The sequence below is a fragment of the Ceratotherium simum genome, chromosome 8 (assembly GCF_057802395.1).
Source record: "Ceratotherium simum simum isolate JZ-2026a chromosome 8, ASM5780239v1, whole genome shotgun sequence".
In the NCBI taxonomy this organism is placed as follows: domain Eukaryota; kingdom Metazoa; phylum Chordata; class Mammalia; order Perissodactyla; family Rhinocerotidae; genus Ceratotherium; species Ceratotherium simum.
The window spans coordinates 21462363-21485058 of record NC_141907.1 but is presented as its reverse complement, the minus strand read 5'-3'; the positions used below and the strand labels follow the sequence as shown (position 1 = coordinate 21485058).

The 22696-nt window shown below is 36.1% G+C and overlaps 1 protein-coding gene across 4 annotated transcripts in view; it reads right to left on the bottom strand.

Annotated features, from left to right (window-relative positions):
• RBPJ (recombination signal binding protein for immunoglobulin kappa J region) overlaps positions 1–22696 on the bottom strand; it is a 111413-nt gene that overhangs the window by 35484 nt on the left and 53233 nt on the right. For all 4 annotated transcript variants that reach the window (XM_014786639.2, XM_087434152.1, XM_004418959.3 and 1 more), the window contains one exon: positions 14288–14326. In XM_014786639.2, coding sequence (XP_014642125.1) covers positions 14288–14326 — 39 coding nt within the window. The remainder of the gene's footprint in view (positions 1–14287; positions 14327–22696) is intronic.

Below are 22696 nucleotides of genomic sequence, written 5' to 3'. Positions count from 1 at the left end.
AAGAAACAATAGAAGATAGTAGGGGGAAAGATGGGAGACTCAGTTAATTCTACATCTTTTGTTTTGGGAGAAGTGGGTATATATTAATAGGTTCTATTTGAGAAACGTCAACTCTGAAGTGCCCTGGACCTCCAAGCTGGAAGTATTCAATAGGTTGTTGGAAATACCCATCTAAAGTTCCAGAAAGGAGTCTGGGCTGCAAAAGTGGGGTTCACTGGTATGTAGTTTGCAAATGAATACACAGAAGTGAATAAAACCTCCCAGGAAGAAAACACAGTGACAGGCGAGGCAAGAAGAAAATGTATAAAAAGAAATGGAGAAGAACTGGTAAGGGGTAGAACTGAGACTGTTTATTAGATGCCATGGAAGGAGACAACCTCAAAAGGGGAACAGAACAATCGGGACCGGCTCCGTGGCGCAAGTGGTTAAGTGCGCTCGCTCCGCTGCAGTGGCCCAGGGTTCGCCCGTTCGGATCCCGGGCGTGCACGGAGGCACCGCTTGTCAAGCCATGCTGTGGTGGTGTCCCATATAAAGTAGAGCAAGATGGGCATGGATGTTAGCCCAGGGCCGGTCTTCTTCAGCAAAAAGAGGAGGACTGGCAAATGCTAGCTAAGGGCGGATCTTCCTCACAAAAAACAGAAAAAAAGGAGGGGAACAATCAAAAGGTGAGATGCTGCAGAGGTCAAGGTCACTTTAATTTCAGCAAGAAGTCTAACAGATGCCAGCTAATGGAAAGCCTTACAAGTTATTTGTGAAGTGAGAGGCCATTGTGATGTCTAATGGATAAGAAGAGAGCTTAAGTATTTGGAAATGCCTTCTAGGGAATGGAGAAAGAAGCCCACTATGGACAAGTGAAATACTGTATCTGAAGTATTTCAGAATATTGAAGATCAGTATCAAAGAACTAGCTAATGTTGGAATCCATAAATGACGGTGCCAATCTCCACTAAGGGTGGGAATAGAGACAGCATATTCTCAAACCTGCTGGGTACTGGACAAAAGATGCAGCCTGGAGAGAATAACGATAAGGGATTTGAGGTGTTGCTAAGTCAGTGACTGACAGTAGAGTTCACGGTGGATAAGAAACAAAAGCAAAGCCAAGAGAAGGCCATATCTTGACAAAACTGGCACAGAAGTCCAGTTCCTGGCATAAAACTTGAAAAGTTGCTTGAAAAGAAAAATTTTAAGCAGCAATTTCAAGTATATTTCCCCACACTAAATTCTATTTGCATTTATAGTCTTTATATCATTTAGTAATTACTCGATATGTTTGTCAGATTTCAAAGTTTTTAAGACATATTACTAGGCACATTTTAGAAATGGGAGCGAGTGTAAATAACTTTCCCAAGTTGATACTGAAGACCCAGGATTCAAACTTAGGCAGTCTGGCTCTCAAGGACAAAATTACACTATCAGATATTTTGCAATGGTTATGAGCTCAGCTTTGGTGTGAAACAGGCAGGGGTCTGGATCTTAACTCTTGTCACTTACTAAGTCTGAGTTTTCTCACCTGTAAAAAAAGAAAGCAATACCTCATATTGTGAAAAAAATTCTAAATTAAGTTAGATCCACAAACTGACAAACCGAAGTGTCAGTAAACTCTACCTATTATTATTGTTTTCTTGGGGGACATCCACTGAAGTTCGAGAGCAAACGTGAAAAGAATCTAGAGGTAAATGATCAGGCATCTCACTCCACTGTCAAGGCATGTGTTTTGCAAGCACAGCAGGCAAGCTGCACATTTATCCTTCTTTCCATTAAAGATTTATTGAAAGCCTATTACATCCCAGCACTGGTTATCGTCCTAGTTGACTGTATTGGAAATAACTGTTTACAATAATGATCATGACAAAAGATTTCAGATCTCAAGGTGTTCATGAGGAAGGCAAGATGATAATTCCAGTTTTCCTTGTCTTTTCCCTTCATATTTATAATACAAACTCCTGAAAAACCAGCCAGAACCTTAAGGTAATCATTATTAATAGTTGTCTTATAATAGTAATTTGCCAAATAGCTTCTTTCAACAAATAAAAAAACGCTGCTTTCTTAATAGAATATCAAACACTTTAAAATTAGGTTCTCTGGCAATTAAAGTTTGATAGTTTCTTTCTGTGGAGAGGGAGGTCACCTGGGTTGAAAACCACTGAACTGCAGAAAACCAAAAATATTCCAACTTTAAGAAAGAATGAGGGAAATTTTATCATTGGAATACATAACATAGGTGCTGTAAGAATCTTACCATAATTACTACTGTGTATTACTGAATTGTTAAAAACAATAACAACAAAGTTAAAATATAATTTGTTGGAATAGTCCCTATTTTAACAAATTTTGAAGTATATTACCTGCTAATTTCATTTAATGATTCCTTATAATATAAAATATTCATTCTGAATGAAAACACCATGGAGCAATTACTTTTGAGAGTTTGCTTACTCAAAACACGGAAGCTTAAACCATTAGAAAAGCGGAAAATTTTATTTTTATCAATATTTTTACTAACATGAAATCACGGCAAACGCCATTCTAGCCTGACATGTTTAAACTATCATTATCTTTGTTGAATTTTTGGGCTGTTTTCCTTTATAAATTTCAAGGTTTTTTATACTGCAAACAAACAAAATGCACAAAAAAGAATGCCCTTATGGTTCTAACCTCTATTCTTGTGAAAATCGATCCCTTACTTCCTCACCACACTGATATGTACCTCCACGACTGGGCCAAGGGGTGAATAAGTCATTTAAACCAGACGGGTGTGCTCGCGTGTGTGTGTGCTAGGAGGGGGAGATGTGCAGGCATTTGAGTTGGGAGCTAACCATAGCTATGACAGAACGTGGCTCACAAAGATGGGCAGTCCAGACAGTCATCCTTACCAAAGGCTCAGTCCCTCTACTTCTCAAATTGGATTTTTGTCACTTGTAAAACCAAATAAAAGTTTCAACATGAACTGTTTTCCAGTAAATAAATCTATTTTTGTTGTATCAAATGTTTCCAAAGTAATTCCACAGACACACACCACACGTGCAAACATTTTATTCATTTAAAATTTTATTTATTTATTTTATTTTTCCCCCAAAGCCCCAGTAGATAGTTGTATGTCATAGTTGCACATCCTTCTAGTTGCTGTATGTGGGACATGGCCTCAGCATGGCCAGTGAAGCGGCGTGTTGGTGCGCGCCCGGGATCCGAACCCCGGCTGCCAGCAGCGGAGCACGCACACTTAACCGCTAAGCCACGGGGCCGGCCCACGTGCAAACATTTTAGAGAGCTGCAGAAGATACTGTGACAAACACTACTATAGGGCAAGGGTCAGCAAACCACGCCAATAGCCTGTTTTTGTACTCCCTAGGATCTAAGAATGCCTTTTATATTTTTAAAAGGTTGTAAAAAAGAAAAGAAGACTATGCAACAGCATGTGGACCTTGAAGCCTAAAATATGTACTACTTGGCTCTTTACAAAAAACATTTGCTAACCCCCGTATAGGCAATAAAAAATGAAAAAATTTGCAAAACAGAATGAATAATGACTTTCTAAAGTTTTTAATCAATTAAGTATATATCACATGGTTGACATTTAATAAAGTTTTTTTTAAAAACTCTTTCTTGAAATTGGACTGGGGGACTGCTGAGAGGTCAGAAGGCTCAGCTGAACTCTTCTTACTTCTACTTCAGAATGCTGCCAAAAGGCATCCAGACTTAGATCACCACCCCCCAACCCCTCCCCCCAAAAAAACACACCAAAAAAACAAACTCATGGAGCTGCCCTATTTCTGTCAGATTCTGGCAGTTAAGTCTTTTCCACTATCTCAGAAAACACTTCTCAAAGTGAGTTCCACAATAGTCATGATTTGCAATGGAGAATGCCCCACTTGAAGTTTTAGAGAAACTAGATAAAGTGAAACCAATTCTTTCATTACAGGACTCCTCAGAATCAAAACAAATCTTCAAGAGGGGGATATCTGTAACGCAGCATTTTCCCAACTATTAGACCAGACCAAGATGTCTGTGTTTTTCCCCCAAGGAGATTGTTTCCCCAAGTGCCAGTTTTGAAAATGATAATCTAGGGATAGTGCCAACAAAGGCTCTCGTGATACTAACGAAGCAGTTAAGGCTGCTACACTAGGTTTCTGTATCTACTGGTAACCAAGGCCCAACAAGAGGACAGGTTATGTTCCTCGAGGAATGCCGGCAAATCTCACTTCATTCCCTCTTTATAATGAAAGTAAAAATAATGTCCCATAATTCTGTGAAATTCTATGAAAGTAGATGTACAGTTAAAACTGCTTCAGGGGGCCGGCCCGGTGGTGTAGTGGTTAAGTTCGTGAGCTCCGCTTTGGCTGCCCAGATTCGCAGATTCGGATCCCAGGTGCGGCGACCTATGCACTGCTTAACAAGCCATGCTGTGGCGGCGTCCCATATATAGTAGAGGAAGATTGGCATGGATGTTAGCCCAGGGCCACTCTTCCTCAGCAAAAAGAGGAAGATTGGCAACAGATGTTAGCTCAGGGCTAATCTTCCTCACACACACACACACAAAAAAACCCGCTTCAAAGTCTGTCACAAGGCTATGAGATAATCTTTTCGAGTTAGTCTTCATGGTTTTTATTCTCCCTCCCAAATAGACAGAGACCATTACATTGTAAAGATTGGGTCATCATATCTTCTGTGTTCTATTATCTTAAAAGTTTATTTTGGAAATAAACCACTTTAATACTTAAGGCTTTATATTGTGTGTAGAAAAATTTGAGACTTGATGAGGATTTTGAGAACATGTAACAATAGGCGGTACTGACATTCAAAGGGAGGTCATCACCTTGGTTCTTAGATCAGCAGGCCTGGTTGATTCAAACTTGGCTCCGCAAATCCCAGGAACCAAGTAGACCCTTCCTACTCCATCTCTTTTTCTTCTTTCCCCAAGATGCCCTGCAAACATATGACTGGCCTAAGTGAAGCTGAATACTAGTTGCAACCACTTTTATATGAATTATTTACCACTTATGAACTATTTACCTGACTAAGAACTATACAGAGCAAGGTCATACATTACTATTAATGTAGATTTAACTTTATGGTTTTATTTTACCATAAATCTAAATTCATTTCATATCTACTTAGTTTATATGGTGTTTGTTACTCACGGTTGTCTTTTGATAAAGTAAAAGGAGAATCCATGACTAGGTTAACATGAATACTGTATCCTGTGAGATAAAATATAAAGCAGCCTCTGACTACTAGAAAAGGGCCAAAACAGACATTAATCTGACCTAAGTCAGTAATAAAAAATGGATGGTTTGCTTGTCACAAATTGAAGGGGATGAATCATAAATAGGCACAGTGAATAGCAACTTTACCTATAACCCAGGATAGACAAGGAGAATACATTGTTCTAAGAGTTTATTAGACTGGTAAAATGCTTCTCAAAATTGCATGCCATGAATTGGAAAGAAAAGGGATTCAAAAAGAAAAAAACAGGGGCTTACTCAAAGACAATGGAATCCCAAAATTAATACACAAATATTTATAAAATAAATACAACCCACGTTGAAGTGAACAACAGATATATATGAAGGCTATTTCTCAACTATCATCTTAGGATATTATTACTTACTCTGAAGCAACCTCTAAAACAAGCCAAGAAGGAGCTTCAGAAACTGTTTTTCCATTGTCTGACCAGGGCAGTAATTAAGGTTTATGTACAGGTACAATGAGAACAGAGAGGTGTGGCAGTGAGACCAACAGGGGACAGGGGTTTCAAAAAAAAAAAAAAAGTGTTAGTCCAACTAATAGAGAAAAAGTTTTCTAGCAGAGAAAACAACATAAAATGGCTTCAACAACTACAGCAAACCTTAAAGGAATGAACATTATGAAGGAAATCCCCTGACACTAACGAATTCAAGCAAAAGCATGAGTTACTGGATATCAGTCTGGAGTGTTCTAGAAGGGAAGCAAGTTAAGACTACATGCCTTTGAAGTTTGCTTACAACACAAGAGCCTTCAGGATCCCAGTTCTAACCTTTTGGTTATTGACAACAGAGCAAAGTCACTTAGTACAGTGGGGTATTAGGTTGAATAACATCTACTTTTTTTTTAAAGCACCCGTTACAATCCTGCTGCAGTCAAAACTTCAGAGCTCAGACCTAGTCTTCCGTAAGGGATGGGGACAGTCAACGTGATCCGTTCAGGATTCCTGGAGACTGATGCTTAATTGCATTGCATCTAATATTTTCATTGATGACACCAGGCTCTAAACGACAAAATGAGAAGCCTCCACAATAAAAGAACAATTGTTTCTACATATTAGTATAAGATCTGGCTATTCTGTTTTGTTTTTGAATCCACAGTCAGTCAATTATACCCGTGAGCCACATTAAGGGGACTATTTCAAGAGAGTGGGATACCCTTGAGAGTTAACACTCAATTCCTATCATTTATATTTCTGAAAGATTAAAAAAAAAAAAAAAAAAAGCAAATCTACAGTAACACTAAACAGTAGCGTTAACTATGCTTAATAAAAAACTTAAAACTCTGTGTAGGTAGAATCGTGCTTAGAACACCATCCAAAAGATCATCCTCTAAATAACAAGATGCTTTTTCAATATTGCTTAATTTGGAAGATGGTGTAAGGACAGAATAGGGTAGGTTTAAAAGTGTTGTTTTTTTAAAAGATAAAGAAGTCCTCTCTGAATTAAACTTCCCACTCCCCTACCCTAATGAAAAGAGAGAGAAAATTTGTTTAAAAATATTTTGATCAAATATAAGACACTAAAGTTTTCCTAACAGGGAAAACTCTTTAAAGGAGAAATGAGAAAATATAGTTAAAAAGAGCCAGATGGAACCTAAATTTGCTATACTATCACAAGGGAAAACTTCCTGATTTTTAATTTTAGGCTTAAAATTAATTTTTTATCACAGAATTGTTAATTGATTTTACATTCCAATTTTCTGTTTTATAACTGTTTTGCTAAATTTGCTTTATACTAGCTTTGATAATAAAATATAAGAATCTGTAAATCTGCCCTCTTTAAAAAGAGATTTAAAAAGAAATAAAGCTTACTTGAATTCTCCCCTAGAAGATACACTAATTCCTTCTAAGGTACTTTTAAAAGATAAAAGGTCCTAAAATTTTTTACAGCTTTATTAAGATTTCATTGAAATACAATAAAATGTATTTATTTTCAAGTATACAATCTGGAAAGTTTTAGCATATGTATACGCCCTCAGCAGTCCAGATAAGATAATCATCGTTCTCAAATTTGTCTCCTGCCTCTTTGTAATCCCTCCTCCTGCCTCTCTCCATCCCCAGGAAACCACTGTTGTGCTTTCTGTCATTATAGATTAGTTTGCATTTTCTAAAATTTTATATTAATGGAATCATACAGTTATGTACTCTTCTTTTTCCTGACTTCTTTAGAAAACTGAGCATAATTATCATAAGATTCATCTATGTTTTGCATGTATCAATAGTTCATTCCTTTTTATCGCTAAGAGAAATCCATTGTAGAATATACTACAATTTGTTAACCACTCACTTGTTGGTGAATGTTTGGGTTATGCCTGCATGGCTTTTACAACTAACACTACTACAAAGATCTGTGTTCAAGTCTTTATATTCAGATGTTTTCATGTAAGTTTAACTTTTTAAGAAAGTGTCAAATTATTTTCCAAAGTTGTACTATTTTACATACCCACCACCAGTGTATGAGAGTATCAGTTGTTCCTAATAGATATATTGTGGTATCTCAGTATGGTCTTAATTTGCAATTCTCTAATAGTTATTTGCCATATGTACACAACATTTAGAGAAGTTTCTGTTCAAATCATTTTCCCATTTAAAAAATGGGTTGTATAGGGGTTGGCCCGGGTGGCGCAGCCTTAGGTTCGCGCATTCCATTTAGATGGCCCAGGGTTTGCTGGTTTGGCTCCTGGGCCCAGAGTTACTCACCGCTCATCAAGCCATGCTGAGGTGGCGTCCCACATAGAAGAACCAGAAGGACCTACAACTAGGATATACAACTATGTATTGGGGGCTTTGGGGAGAAAAAAAGCAAAAAAGAGGAAGATTGGCAACAGATGTTAGCTCAGGGCCAATCTTCCTCAAAAAAAAAAAAAGTCCTTATTATTGACTTCTGAGAGTTCTTTTCATAATCTGGATAGGAACACTTTATTTTTAACTGTGATGAACTAAAATTTATCAATTCTTTCTTTCATAGATTGTGCTTTTTAGTGTTATATCTAAGAAATCTTTGCCTAAGCCAAGGTGACAAAGATTTTCTCCTATGTTTTCTTCTAAAAACCGTATAATTTGAAGTTTTACATTTGGGTCTATTTTGAGCTAATTTGTGTATATGATTCTAGGTATGGATCATAGTTATTTTGTGTATATCTATGTAAGTGGAGGGGGCATATGAATATCCAATTGTTCCAGAATCCTTTGTTAAAACCCCTTTATCTAACTAAATTGCCTTTAACCTTGATTAAAAAACCATATATCTCAAGGACTATATTTGGCCACTATTCTGTTACAATGATCTACTTGGCATTACGCCAACACCATCCTTGATTACTGTAGCTTTCTAAGTTTTGAAATCAGGTAGTCTAAGTTCTTACTGCCCTTTTTCAAGGTTGTTTTGGCTATTCTAGGTCATTTGCATTTCCCTATAAATTTTGGAAACAGCCCGTGAACTGCTACAAAAAACCCCATTGGTACTTGATTGAGATTATGTTGAATCCAGAGATGAATGTGGGAAGAACTGACCTCTTAACAATATTGAGTCTTCTGCCCAAAGAACAATTTATTTAGGGCTTCGAGTTCTCTCAGCAATGTTGTGTAGTTTTCAGTATAGTTTTTGCACATCTTGTGTCAGATTTTTCCCTAAGAATTACATATTTTTTGATGCTACTGTAAATGGTATTGTTTTTTAAATTGTTTTCCCATTGTTCATTATTAGTATAAAAAATACAATTCTGTATGTTTTATATGTTGATCATGTATTATATCTTACTACCTTGCTAAACTCACTTGTTAGTTTTAGTAAGCTTTTTTTGAAGATTCCATAGACTTTTCTATATAGATGATCATGACCTCTGCAAATAAAGATAGTTTTACTTCTTTCTTTCCAATCTGGATGCCTTTCATTTCTTTTTTTGGCCTTACTGTACTAATTAGAACGTCAACTACAATGTTAAATGGAAGCGGTGACAGCAGACACCCTTGTGTTGTTCCCGATGTCAAGAAAAAAATTCAGTCTTTCACAATTAAGTATGGTGTTAAATGTAGATTTTTGTAGGTACCTTATCAGAATGGAGGAAATCCCCTTTATTCCTAGTTTGATGAGAATTTTGATCAATAATGAACGTCAAAAGCTTTTTCTAAATCCCTTGAGATGACCACATGATTTTCCTTTTTTGTTCTGTTAATATACTGAATTATACTGATTGGTTTCCATTTTTTAAATAAATCTCATTAGCTTATGATATAATACCCCTTTAATACATTGTTGGATTCATTTTGAAAATTTGTTAAGACTTTTTGCATCTATGTTCATAAGGGATATTGGTCTATAGTTTTATTTTCTTGTAATATCTTTGCTTTTAGTAACAGGGCAATGCTGTCCTCACAGAATGAATTGGGAAGTATATCCTGCTCTCCAATTTTCTGGTAGAGTATGTATAAAACTGGCATGATTTATTTCTTAAATGTCTGGTAGAACTCAAGAGTGAAATGATCTGAGCCTGCTGTTTTCTCTGTGGGAAGGTTAAAATTACAACTTCAATTTCTTTAGATATAGGGCTATGTCAGTTATCTGTTTTTTCTTGAAGAACTTTGGTAGTTTGCTAGTTTCAAGAAATTTGTGCATTTCTTCAAACGTTGCAGAATTCATTGGCAAAACACTCTTATTGGCAGAAAGTCATTTATATTTGCTCTTATCCTTTAAAAAAATCTGTAGAATCTGTAGTGATGTCACCTTTCTCATTCTTGAGAGTAATTTGCACAGAATCAGATTTATATCTGGTATGACTGTCCTTCTGCTTGAAGGATTTCTTTAACATTTCTTGTAGCTCAGGCCTGTTTGTGATTAATTCCTTTTCAGTTTCTTTATGTTTATGAAGGTCTTTATATTTTGCCTTCACTGGGTATAGAATTCAAGGTTGCCATACTTTTCCCCCTTGAGTACTTTAAAGCTCTTGCTCCACTGTCTTCTCCCTAGAAAGGTTTCAGATGAAAATCCTCCTGTCATCCTTATCTATCTTTGTTCATGACTCTGTATATAATTTTCCATTTTTTTCTCCGCTGCTTTTAACATTTTCTCTTTATCACTGACTTCAAGCCATTTGATTATGACGTGCTTTAGTGTAGTTTTTGCACGTGGGGTTTACCGAGATTCTTGGAACTGTGGTTTTATAGTTTTCACGAAATTCAGAAAATTTTCAGTCATTATTTCTTCACATATTCTTTTAGTCATACTTTTCCCTTCAATGACTCTAATTACATGTATATTAGTCCACTTGAACATAAACCACTGCTAACGATTGTTGATTTTTTTCCCCAGACTTTTTCACTGTGCTTCATTTTGGATAGTTTCTGTTGCTATGTCCTCAAGTTCACTAATCTCTTCTTCAGCAGTGTATATATGTAATTAATTCTAGATTACAGTGTACTTTTTCATCACAAATACTATAGTTTTCATCTCTAGACATTTGATTTAGATCTTCTTTTTCTTATCTTCCGCGTCCTCTGCTTAACTTGTTCAATCTCTCCTCTAGTTCAGGGATCTGCAACTACAGCCTGTAGGCCAAATCCGATCCACTGCCTGTTTTAGACATAAAGTTGTACTCCAGTATACAGACACATCCACTGGTTTACACATTGTCTATGGCTGCTTTTGTGCCACAACAGAGGCTTATGGGCCACAAAAACTAAAATATTCAGTCTGATCCTTGAAAGAAAAATTTTGCAAACTCTTGATCTTAGCATCTTAAACATATGGAAGACAAATATAGTAATTCTTTTAATGTCTTTGTCTAATTCTATCATATCATTTTTGGGTTGGTTTTAATTGACTGAAGTTTTCCCTAATTATAGATCATATTTTCCTGCTTCTTTGTATGACTGGTATATTTTGATCAGAAGACAAGACACAATGAATTTTACCTTTTAGAGTGCTGGATATTTTTCTATTCCTGTAAATATTCTTGAGCTTTGTTCTGGTACACAGTTCAGTTACTTGGAAAGAATCTGATCCTTTCAATCTTGCTTTTAAGTTTTGTTAGGTGAAATGAGAACAGTATTTAGTCTAGGCCTAATTTTGTACTACTACTGAAGCAAAACCCTTCTGAGTACTGTAGTTGCCCTGTGAATTATGAGATTTGTCCACTCTGGCTATTGGGAACAGGAATAATTTGTAGTACTGAATGAGCTTTGGAAATTCCTTCCTCTAATTCTTTATTTTTTCCCCCAACCTTCCTCACAAGCAAACTTGCTTACACATATGTACTGATCAATACTCAGCTGAAGACTAGAGGGGACCCTCTGCATATCTCTGGAACTCGCTGCCCAGCTCATTCCTCCCCAGTTCTCTGCCATGGGAACTCTAGCTGCCTTGGCCTCACTAGATTCCCAGCTCCATTTCCTCATTCAAGGTGCTTAGTAGGTTCCTCCTAGATTCCCCCTCCCTACATCATGGCCTGGAAACTCTCTCCAGGCGCTAAGCTAGGGCAATCATAGGGCTCACCCCATTTGTCTCCTGCCTCTCAAGGATCACTGTCCTTCCTTGCCTGCCATCCAATATCTTGAAAACCGCTGTTTCATATATTTTGTCCAGGTTTTAAGTTGTTTCAGGCCGGAGAGTATTTCCAGTCCCTGTTACTCCATCTTGGCCAGAAGCAGAAGTCCTAAAAGCGACTGAAATCTTCCAAACAGGAAAACTGCTTAAAGGGTAAATGGAAAATTGTGATAAAGTAGATGAGACCTAACCATATTATTGTATATTTAAGGAAAGGAAAGAAAAATTTCCTTACGATATTTATCATCATCATAGTGACTGTTATTTTTACAAAGGTATCCATTAAAGTAACTAATTTATTCATCAAAATACATTTTATTGTTAGGAGTCACTCCAACCTATTGCTGCTGGTAATGAAATAAAAACATAAATTTTAGACTTCAAAATGCCTATACATGCGAATTACACAATACCACTTAGAATTTCCTCAAGATATATTAAAACAACTAAGTGAAAATGTATTTACATGGACCTGTGAGACAAGTTACATTTTCCCAGCCCACTTGATCTGGAATATTTACATAATGCCTTTAAAAAATTTTTAATTATGAAGTAACTTCAGACTTACAGAAAAGTTGCAAAAGTAGTACAAAGAACTCCTAGTCCCCCTTCCCCCAGACTCCCCAAATGTTAACATTTTACCATATTTGTATATAATGTTTTTAAGCCATTTAAGAGCACATTGTAGACATAAAGCCCCTTCACCCAAAATACTCGTGTTTATTTCCTATACACAAAGATTCTCTTACGCAATGGCAATGCAATTATCACTGATACAATACTAACATCTACAGATTTTATTTAAATGTTGCTAACTGTCCCACTTAAGGTCCCTTACTGAGGAGGAGGGAGCAGTGCTGAGAAACTACCGCCCTCAGGCCAAATCAGAATAGCCTCCAGTTTTTCTAAATTAAGTTGAGCTGAAACACAGACACACCCTTCATTTAGGTATAGTCTATGGCCGAGAAGTCATAACAGACTCCTCGTGGCCCAAAAAGCCTAACATGTTTATTATCTAGCCTGTTACAGAAAATGTTTGCCAACTCCAGCTTTAGAGCAAAAGGAAACTATTCTCCTGGCCCGGGATTTAGTTGAATTTAGTTGTCATGTCTCTTCGACCTCCTTTAATCTGGTATTCTTCAGTCTTTGTTTTCATGATCTTGAACGTTCTGAAGAGTAAATGCCTTTATTTTACAGAATGTCCCTCATTTATGTCTGTTTGCTGTTTCCTTACACTTAGATTTAGCTTATGCATGTTTGGCAAGAACACCACAAAAGTGATATTGTGTCCCTCTCAGGATGAACATGATATTTATTCGACCACTACTGGTGATGTTAATTAATTAATTAATTTATTTTTCATGAGGAAGATCAGCCCTGAGCTAACATCGGATGCCAACCCTCCTCTTTGTCTTGCTGAGGAAGATTGGCCCTGAGCTAACATCCATACCCATCTTCCTCTACTTTATATGGGACGCCGCCACAGCATGGCTTAACAAGCAGTGCGACGGTGCGCGCCCGGGGTCTGAATCTGTGAACCCCGGGCGGCTGAAGCGGAGCGCGCGCACTTAATCGCTGCACCACCAGGCCGGCCCCCTACTGATGTTAATTTAAATAACTTAATTAAGATGGGGTCTGCCAGGTTTTTTCACTGTCATGTTATTATTTTCTGCTTTATACTTAACACATACTTTGTGAGGATACGCTTAGAGACTATGTAAATATTTTTTTTCTCGTCAGGTTTCAATCCAATAGTTTAAGCATCTATGATGATTTTTGCCTGAAACAATTATCACTGTAATAGTTGCCAAAATGTGATTTTCTAGTTCCATTATTCCTTCTATATTGATTAGGTGAAATGCTTCTGTAAGCTATCTCCTCTCTTCCAATTATTGATTAATTTATTTAACTCAGTGTAGACTTCTAAACTGTGATTTTACTCTATGGGTTTTAATCCATTATTATCTTTATTTATTTTGATGATCAAAGTGCCCCAGATTTAGCTCAAGGAAGCCCCTTTAAACTGGCTCTCTGTGTCTGTCTGGCATGTCCCCATCATTCTTTGAATACAACAGTTTTAATAATAGCAATAATGTGGAAGTAACCCAAATGGCCATCAGTGTGAAATATTAAATAAAGAGCAATGTGAAGACAATAGAGAACTATGGAGACATTAAAGAGAATGAAGTAGAAGATATACAGTTAAGTGGGGTTAAAAGGTACCAATCAATGGTAGACTATGATGCCAGAGTTTAAAAAGAAAAAGGAAAAAGACAGGCATGTTTATACATGCATACAATTTTCTTGAAAGATACTAACAATGCAGGGTTAGCATTAACTCTAGGACTGTACCTGTGGAAGCGGGTGTCTTACTTTTTATTTTATAACCACTATCAGAAATTTTTAAAATCATTTTCAAGAGCACCTAATATAGTTTCTAAAATGACAGGATCTAACACTTTTATGAAATGTCTGGGTGAAAGGCTGACTAATATAATGCTTACCTAGTGAGTCGTTTAGGTGGAGGCCTCTCACCAAATTTTCTGGAAAAAATAAGAAAAAGAAACATTAAATAGGCTGTATGACACACTCCACAGTAAGCTTTTTAGGTACCATGAAATCTCCTTTATGACTTACACTTCAACCCAACTAAAGATTAGTGTAAAAAGAAATCCTCTAGTAAACATCTATACTCAGAAATAACAAAATAGAGACTTTAAAATAGTTCTTACACAAAAATAACATGTCAAAATAGGCTTTACACATCCACTCTGAGCATGTGGCACACTGATTAGATGAGGATGACAGGTACCTTCCGGAGACACCTTGCAAAACAACAACTACCTAGAGACCCCCAGTCTCACACAATCTGCAGCACTCAGAAAAATCCTCACAGCCCAAGAGGTAGTGTAGACCTCACGAGTGTTTATCATGTGCCAGGCACTATGATATACATTTTTTAGACATGGTTCTCTTTAACCATTATAAAATAATTCTGTAATGTACACATTGGCCCATTTTAAAGATGTAGAAAGCAACCTGCCCAATGTCACAAAGTAAATTAAGTGGCAGGCCAAGGTGAGATGTAAACCTGGATGTAGACTACTTAACTAGCCTCTAGTATAGGTCCCTTCAAAAAGAAATATGCTAAATAGACTGGCATAGAAGCACTGCAACTGGCTGGGAGTGGGCAAAGAGAACAGCATGAGCAAGGACAAGAAAGCACAATTTAGGCTGGAATTAGAAGACAACATAGAGGTTGAAACTCTAGAGTAAGAGTGGCTGAGTTCAAATCCATGATTTGGTATTACTTGCTGTGTAACCCTGAACTTACGTGCCTCTATAGACTTCAGTTTCCTCATCTGTAAAAAAGGCACAATAACTGTACTTTACTCAAGAAGTTGTTGAAGGGATTAAATATGTTAATATATAGAAAACAGAGATCAGTGTCCAGAATGCAGTAAGTGCTCAATAAATGTTAGTAATTATTACTACTTTTTGGTTATAAATGGTTAAGCCAAAATAACTAAATAAAGGAATCAAGTGTGATGTTAATAAAGATAAATAAGTGTAAAAGGAAGAAGAAACTTATTTCTATGTGATGATCTGTATTTCCTCTGAAATAGGAAATGAGGTCTTCTGAAAGGGACGGTGGAGGCACAGCACTTGAAAAAAGACCAATGGAATATTATTTTCTTTTTAAAGCAAGATTGCCATTATAAACAGGATAAGCAACTTGTTCATAATCACAGGTACAGGTCGTGGAGCCTAATTTGACTTAAGATTTCTCTACTATATTTGTGATGTTCCACAAAATTATTAACTTTGATGATAAAAGTCTTAGAATTCCATGCAGTTCATTTTGTTGAGTAATTTAATGCCATATAACACTGTTTATGAATTCATATTTATAAGCAATGAGTATCTGTGACTTTGAATATTTGTTATTTTTGTTAACCCTTAAATATTGAAAAGTGGTTTTAACTGAAACAGCACCAAAAAAATGAGCAAATAATTGTGAGAATTATTATTTATTATTAATTCTCTTTGATTTTATCCTACAGGATATTCAATTTTAAAAATCAAGAAACAAAACACAATGTTTTATTAGTAACGTCGCAAGACTGCTGAAGACCATAGGTTTTAAAACACTGAACCACTGGCTAATCTGTGAATTCCAGTTATGGAATTAAACGCAAAAATCTACTCCTGAATCTTTTTTCCACAAGAAAGATTTTTTTTTTGTTTTTTGTGAGGAAGACTGGCCCTCAGCTAACATCTGTTGCCAATCTTCCTCTTTTTGCTGAGGAAGATTGGCCCTGAGCTAACATCTATGCCCATCTTCCTCTATTTTGTATGTGGGATGCCGCCACAGCTTGGCTTGATGAGCAGTGCGTAGGTCCGCACCCAGGATTCGAACCTGCACACCCCAGGCTGCCAGAGCAGAGCCTGCAAACTTAACCACTGTGACACCGGGCCAGCCCCCTCCACAGGAAAGATTTTTTTGAACCTTTGAAACTGATTAAACATACCATTATAACATATGATTAAAATAAAACTGCCTCACTAGGTTAGATATAGAATATTTTACAAGAACCAAGAAGTTTAAGACATTCTTTAACACACTTCTTTGCATATATAATATATATATATATTTAAGAGCAGAGTTATACTTCCCAAAGATACACGAAGTGAGGTGTGGCCAGAATCTACCTAAGGGCTTAAAATGGTGAAAATTTTATAGTGAGACACAGTTAACAAACGAGATAAAACTTTTCAATGAGGATCATGACGCCACTACCCTTCATACGAGCTACTAACACTCCAATCACCAAGCACCCTTTGGGATCTAACACAGTTTTATTATGTGACCAGAAAGAGATCCACTGCTCTCAAAATTCAAATGTAAATTTTATTTCTTGATGCTCTGAAATGCTTTCAAAATTAAATTAACAACTAAATGTTCATTAAAACACCTGCCTACGTTCTTTTTTGGAAATACCCATTAGATGAAGTCAACAATTAGATACAACATCTAATTGCAACATCACTCCTGCCCCCATAGAAAACACAAGCAAGACAACTCAGTAGTTTGCCTACTGAGCTTGAACAGCATCTCAAAATGATGCATTGTTCCATCTAGGTGCCATCCTAAGGCTGGGAATCTTATGAACATTAGTAAGATTAAATCGCTTCTACAGTATATCATAAACCATCTCCAATAATTGTTGTGTGCAATCCCAGTCCTCTCTTTAATGCATATGCCATCACATTCCTATTTATCTCATTAAAACTAATGGTTACCGTATTGGAACAGGAGAAGAATAAGAAAATGAATTTTCCGAGAAAAGTCATGAAAGCATTTAGTAGGTTCACAATGCATAATGCTGAAGGTCTCAATCGAACTAAATTCTAATTATTTAATAAAACTCATAGGTCTACATACTAAAAACCGTCAAGTTATACCAAGGTACCAAGGTATCACATGCATCTTGCACTTATCAAGATCCATTTTCCACTACTAATCTGGCGTGCAAAACAAAACTTCAAGAATTACGTATCTACTGCAAAAAGAAGGTCCACCTTTAAATATGAGTACTCAAGAAAATTCATGATGTAGAATTTATATCATGCAATCAAAATAACCACTTTTCAGCAGAAATGACAACAGTCAGCTATCAAGTACTCAGAGACAATTACAATTTAAAGATTAAGCTCTGTCTCTCCTGCAATACGAAATGGTGAGATAGGCAGGTACAAATTTTTCATCTTTATTTGTAACCTATTTTAAAAACAAGACGTTTACTGACATGATCTGTGTTGACAACTAAACCAGAAATAAGTTGGAACAATCAAATATAGATCACTCTCACTCTTATCTAAGATACTTTTCATAACACATTTATGGTGTATTTAACAATGCAAAAAAATCTAAATCCTTAAGTACCCTACTGACACTTTTAATTTTATAAAATTCTGAGTTAATTCCTCACTGTAACAAAGAATCACTGCTATCCAACTTTTTGATATTACAGACTGCCAGTATCTCATATGCATGAGTAGGTTTCTCAAATTTTATGCATACTATATAAAATGTAGTTTTGGTTAATAATCCTTTATATATATTTAAAGGGAAAAAGTTATGATTCTGGCTTTTGTTTTTTTTTAGTAACCAGCAAAATTAACTATATAAAGCTGATTATACTCTAACCCATGCCCTCTCCTTCTTGTTCTGTTCTGTATACTCTTCCCTCAGATTGGGACTGGCGAACAAAACACAAAACTCTATGTGCAATCATTATCTAGTAATGCTCATATAATACTATGGCTCAAGAAGATTTGCATTATCCAAAGTAGAAACATCGTAAGTATAATTTTAAGCTAGCAAATTCATTTTACTTTAACTTTACTAGCTTTCCCTAAGATAACAATGCAAAATAGGAAGAGCTGGGGTAAATGTTCATTATTGTAGCTAAATCTATTTTCATATACCTGAAAGTGTGAGGACTTTTTAAAAGCTGCCATCAATCATTAAAGTACTTCCTACCTGTAAACAGTATTGAGCTTCCCACATATTCTCCAATCCATTAGAATTTTCAAATAAGTAAAAAACCTGCATATTACACACTTCCTTTTCCGCTCACGGTGGAGATGCAATATTGTTTTCTCCCACAACAGAGACATGTGCTTCTATATTTACCAATCTGTTAAGCAAGTATATGGCCACAAATGTATTGAGGACAAACATGATAAGTTATCAAAACTTCACCATCTTAACACCTTTTCTAGCTAACAGATGGCTTCACATGAGAAAAGTCAAAAATCAAAAAGGGGAGGAAAAGAAAAAGTTTTTTTGAACATAGAACAATTTAGTAATTACACTACTATAAAACCCTGATGTTATCTAGAATATCGTCTAGTAACAGTATTAGAACTTTGATTTTAAAAACATAGAGCTGGCTGGAAAAGCAAGCTCAAGTCATGTGGGAAACTCTTCTGCCCTTGGGTTGTGGAACTAAAAGTAATTTCCTCTGTTTTTCTGTCTTTCACAAATTTTCTGCTTAACACAGAAGCGAAATTAAAATAAATTAAGGCAAGAAACACTGGTGTGGTATTTGAAGGAAAGAAGTAGAAAGGAAAGCATGAACAATCCAAACTCATAATTAAACCAAACTTTACACCAAATCTGCTGTACACAGTATATAAATTTCATACAGTTCAAAAGTACTGGGATTTTTGAACTATGATGTAAGACAGTGAAATGAAATAGCACTTGAACAGGGAAAAATTAGGAAACCTGATTCATACCCTTACGGATCCACGCCTGATCCATTCCACTAGTTACGGATCCATACCTGATCCATTCCACTAGTAGGAGGAAACATACAGGTGATAAAAATTATTACTATATTCTGTGGTAACATATAATATGAAAAGCAAAGCAAATGGTACTAGGAAGCTGTTTAGTAATTTACTCCCCCAAAATACAAGACACTCATTAGAAAGGGCTACATATAATATTCCATCCTTGCCTCCAAATTCATTCATCCACTTAGTAGGGAAAAAGTATGGGTAATTGGTATACATCAGAGACACAAATCCACACCCTATGGAATCTATATGCTATTAGGACAGATGGACAATGACATATGTTCAAAGATGTTCATTTATATAATTTATAAAAGCAACAATTTTAGAAACTTACTGCATATGATTGAAGAGATTAATATTTGACAATAATTGAAAAAATATATTTTTTAAGTAAATATGTAATTTATCTTTACTTTAAAAAAAAGCTTATTTATATTCTATCCATGGGTGGCAGAAAACAGCTTACTAAGTCACACAACTTTGAGCAAGACAGCCTTTGTTGTACTTCAATTTCTAATTTTTAACCTGCTCTTACCCAAGAACCACATTTAATAGCAATACTCTTCAAAACTTGGCTAGGTGTAACCAGTGGTCCTTGGCTACTGTAACAAAGATGATCAAGGCATAATGTATTCTGAACTATCACATTTATTAAACATGTTTCCACTAGAACAAATACCCTATGGGGTAGACTGCAAAGACAGGCCATGCTTGTCGCTGGCTCCCTCAGAGGGAGACACATGCTCTCCTGCTTCTTACCATGTCTACTGGGTAGAACATTTGAGAAGCACCGTTTCCTTAATTTTTAAAGTCCCTTTACTCTACCTTTTCTTTTTCAATTAAAACAAAAACAAACCAACAAACTTAACTTGATAATAGTCTGCCAGCAATTTGTGTAAAGCAGCAGAAAGAAGGGAAAGATATAAATGAGGGGTGACTGAGACTAGCATCTCCAGCTATCCTCAGCATCTGGCTTTTTAGGTACCTCCAATATATTACCAGGTTAAGTTAAGGGTGTCTTCCCAAAAGCTCATACCTGGAGAGGGATTCCCCCGGATTAAATCTGCAATAACCATAAGTCTCACTATCCAGATGGCACAACTGAGTTGTGAGAACACTGGCATCCATTAACATCGCATATGAAGAGCTTATACGAAAAAGCATGCGTCTTAAAACTTAAAATGGCCTCAACAAGAGGGGGCAATCAGACGCTGGGCAAACTACTCCAAATTCATGTATCAACAGAATGAACGGGACAAACTGACATCAAATGCCTCCTAATATGATGCATTAAGAAGAGAACAACATCACATCTGTGATGTTACTGCCAAAAAATACAGAACCTGAATCTAAACATGAGGAAACATAAGAAACAAACTGTGGAACAGTCTAAAAAAAATAACTGAACTATACTTTTAAAAGCATCAAGGTTATGAAAGACCAAAAACAACTGAGGAACTGGCCCAGATTAAAAGAGACTGAAGACATATGATACCTGAATACAACACAGTATTCAGAATTTATTTCTGCTATAAAGGACATTATTTAGCCAACTGACAAAACCTGAATAAAACCAGCAGATTCGAGAATAAGATTATATCAATTTTAATTCCCTGGTTTTGACAACTGTACAGTGGTTATGTAAGAGAACGTCCTTAATTTTGCACACTCACTACAGTATTTAGATAGAAAAGGGCATGATGTCTACCTCTTACCTTCAAATGGTCCAGGGAAAATAAGGTAGGTGTGTGTGTGTGTGTGTGTTCCGTAAATTGCAATTATATCAGAATAAAAAGGCCACACCCAGAGAAGCAATAATCTTGATCAAGTTGGTCACCTGATTCTGCTTGCCAGGAACCTGGTGGTGACAAATCTATCAAAAAACATTCATAGGAGGTGATACATAAGAGACTCTATGGCCAGCTTCCTGGCATAGCTTTTATGTTCTTATGACAACTACTTAAGAATCGCTTGCTGTAGATTTCAAGTTTGATAATACCCAGCGTTGGCGTACAAGGGGAGAAACAGGAACTCTCATGCACTGTTGGGGGTTAAAATTTGTGCAATCTTTTTGGAAAACATTTTGGCAAAGTCTATTACAATTCAAGATGTGCATTCCTTTGAATTCCTAGCCATTCCAATTCTGGAAATCTATTATACAGGTAGACAATTCGTGACTGTGCAAAAATATGCATACAAAGATATTCAACAAAGCCTAAGTTGTATTAACAAAAATATTTAAAAATCCATGTGTATTTTTAATTTTTAATTCCAAATAGGGAATAGACTGCTGGTTACACAGCACCTCCCAGTCATACCTATATACACATACAAAAAGCTAGCCAGTTAGTAGCATTAATTTTAAATGAGGAAATGAGATCTACATTTTCATTCCCTCCCCCCAAGTGCATATATAAAACAACACACACACATACCCTACACATAATTATAGTGATAATGGTGGGCAGCAGCAAAAATTCCATTTTGCACTAGAATGCATTATATAATCTGACAGATGTTTTACTCTTTGTTAATTAAGTTTGGCTTAGACAAACAGCAGTAAAATTGTATTCTCAAGACATCAACTGAAGGCCACTCACACACCAAGTCTAGAATACAGGTGGCTTAAAATAAAAACAGAGAAAGGCATATAAGTTAAGAATTTACCCCCAAAAATTGTCTCAAGTAAGCAAATTTCATGAGAGGACTTATTTAAGAAAAAACATGCCAGACTCAAAGAAATTCATACTCTTTTGGAAAACGAATACTTCCACAAAGAGAAATACAATGCAACTTAAAGAACTTTAAAGAGGTTCCAATCTTAACTGTTTAATTTTTGCTAAGAACTCCTTCTGACACCTCACTTATGACCTGCTTTTTAAGGCAGTGTTCAAGACGTGTAAAGTGTCATCTGATGAGAGCACGCACAAAGTTTATCATACATCAAGTCACGGGAGAGGCAGCCAAGTGTTTAGCTAAGTGCATGGACTCAGGAGCTGGGTTGTTGAAGTTCAAATCCCAGCTTTAAGGCAAACTAGTGTTAGTTACTTAAACTCTCTGTATCTCAGTTTCCTCAACTGAAAACACAGATAAAAGTACTTCCATACACAATTCTTGCAAGAATTTAAAAGGTTCATACATGTATAGTACCTAAAAGAGTGCGTGGCACTGAGTAAGCACTCAATAAAACGCCACTACTCCTTCAAGTGCTGATTACTGAGTGCTATTTACTCTAACGAATATGGTTAAAACTGAAATGGACTCTTCAAAACAAGTACATATTTATATCGCTTTAAAATACATATAATTAATCATACATCTCATAAGGGATGTATGATTTAATATCAGAATAAGTTAAGAACTCCTATAACTGAACAACAAAAAACCTGATTTAAAAATGGGTAAAGGGCTTGAACAGACATTTCTCCAAGATATACAAATGGCCAATAAGCACATGAAAAGATGCTCAACATCACTAATCATTACGGAAATGCAAATCAAAATCATAATGATACCACCCCACAGCCATTAGGATGGCTATT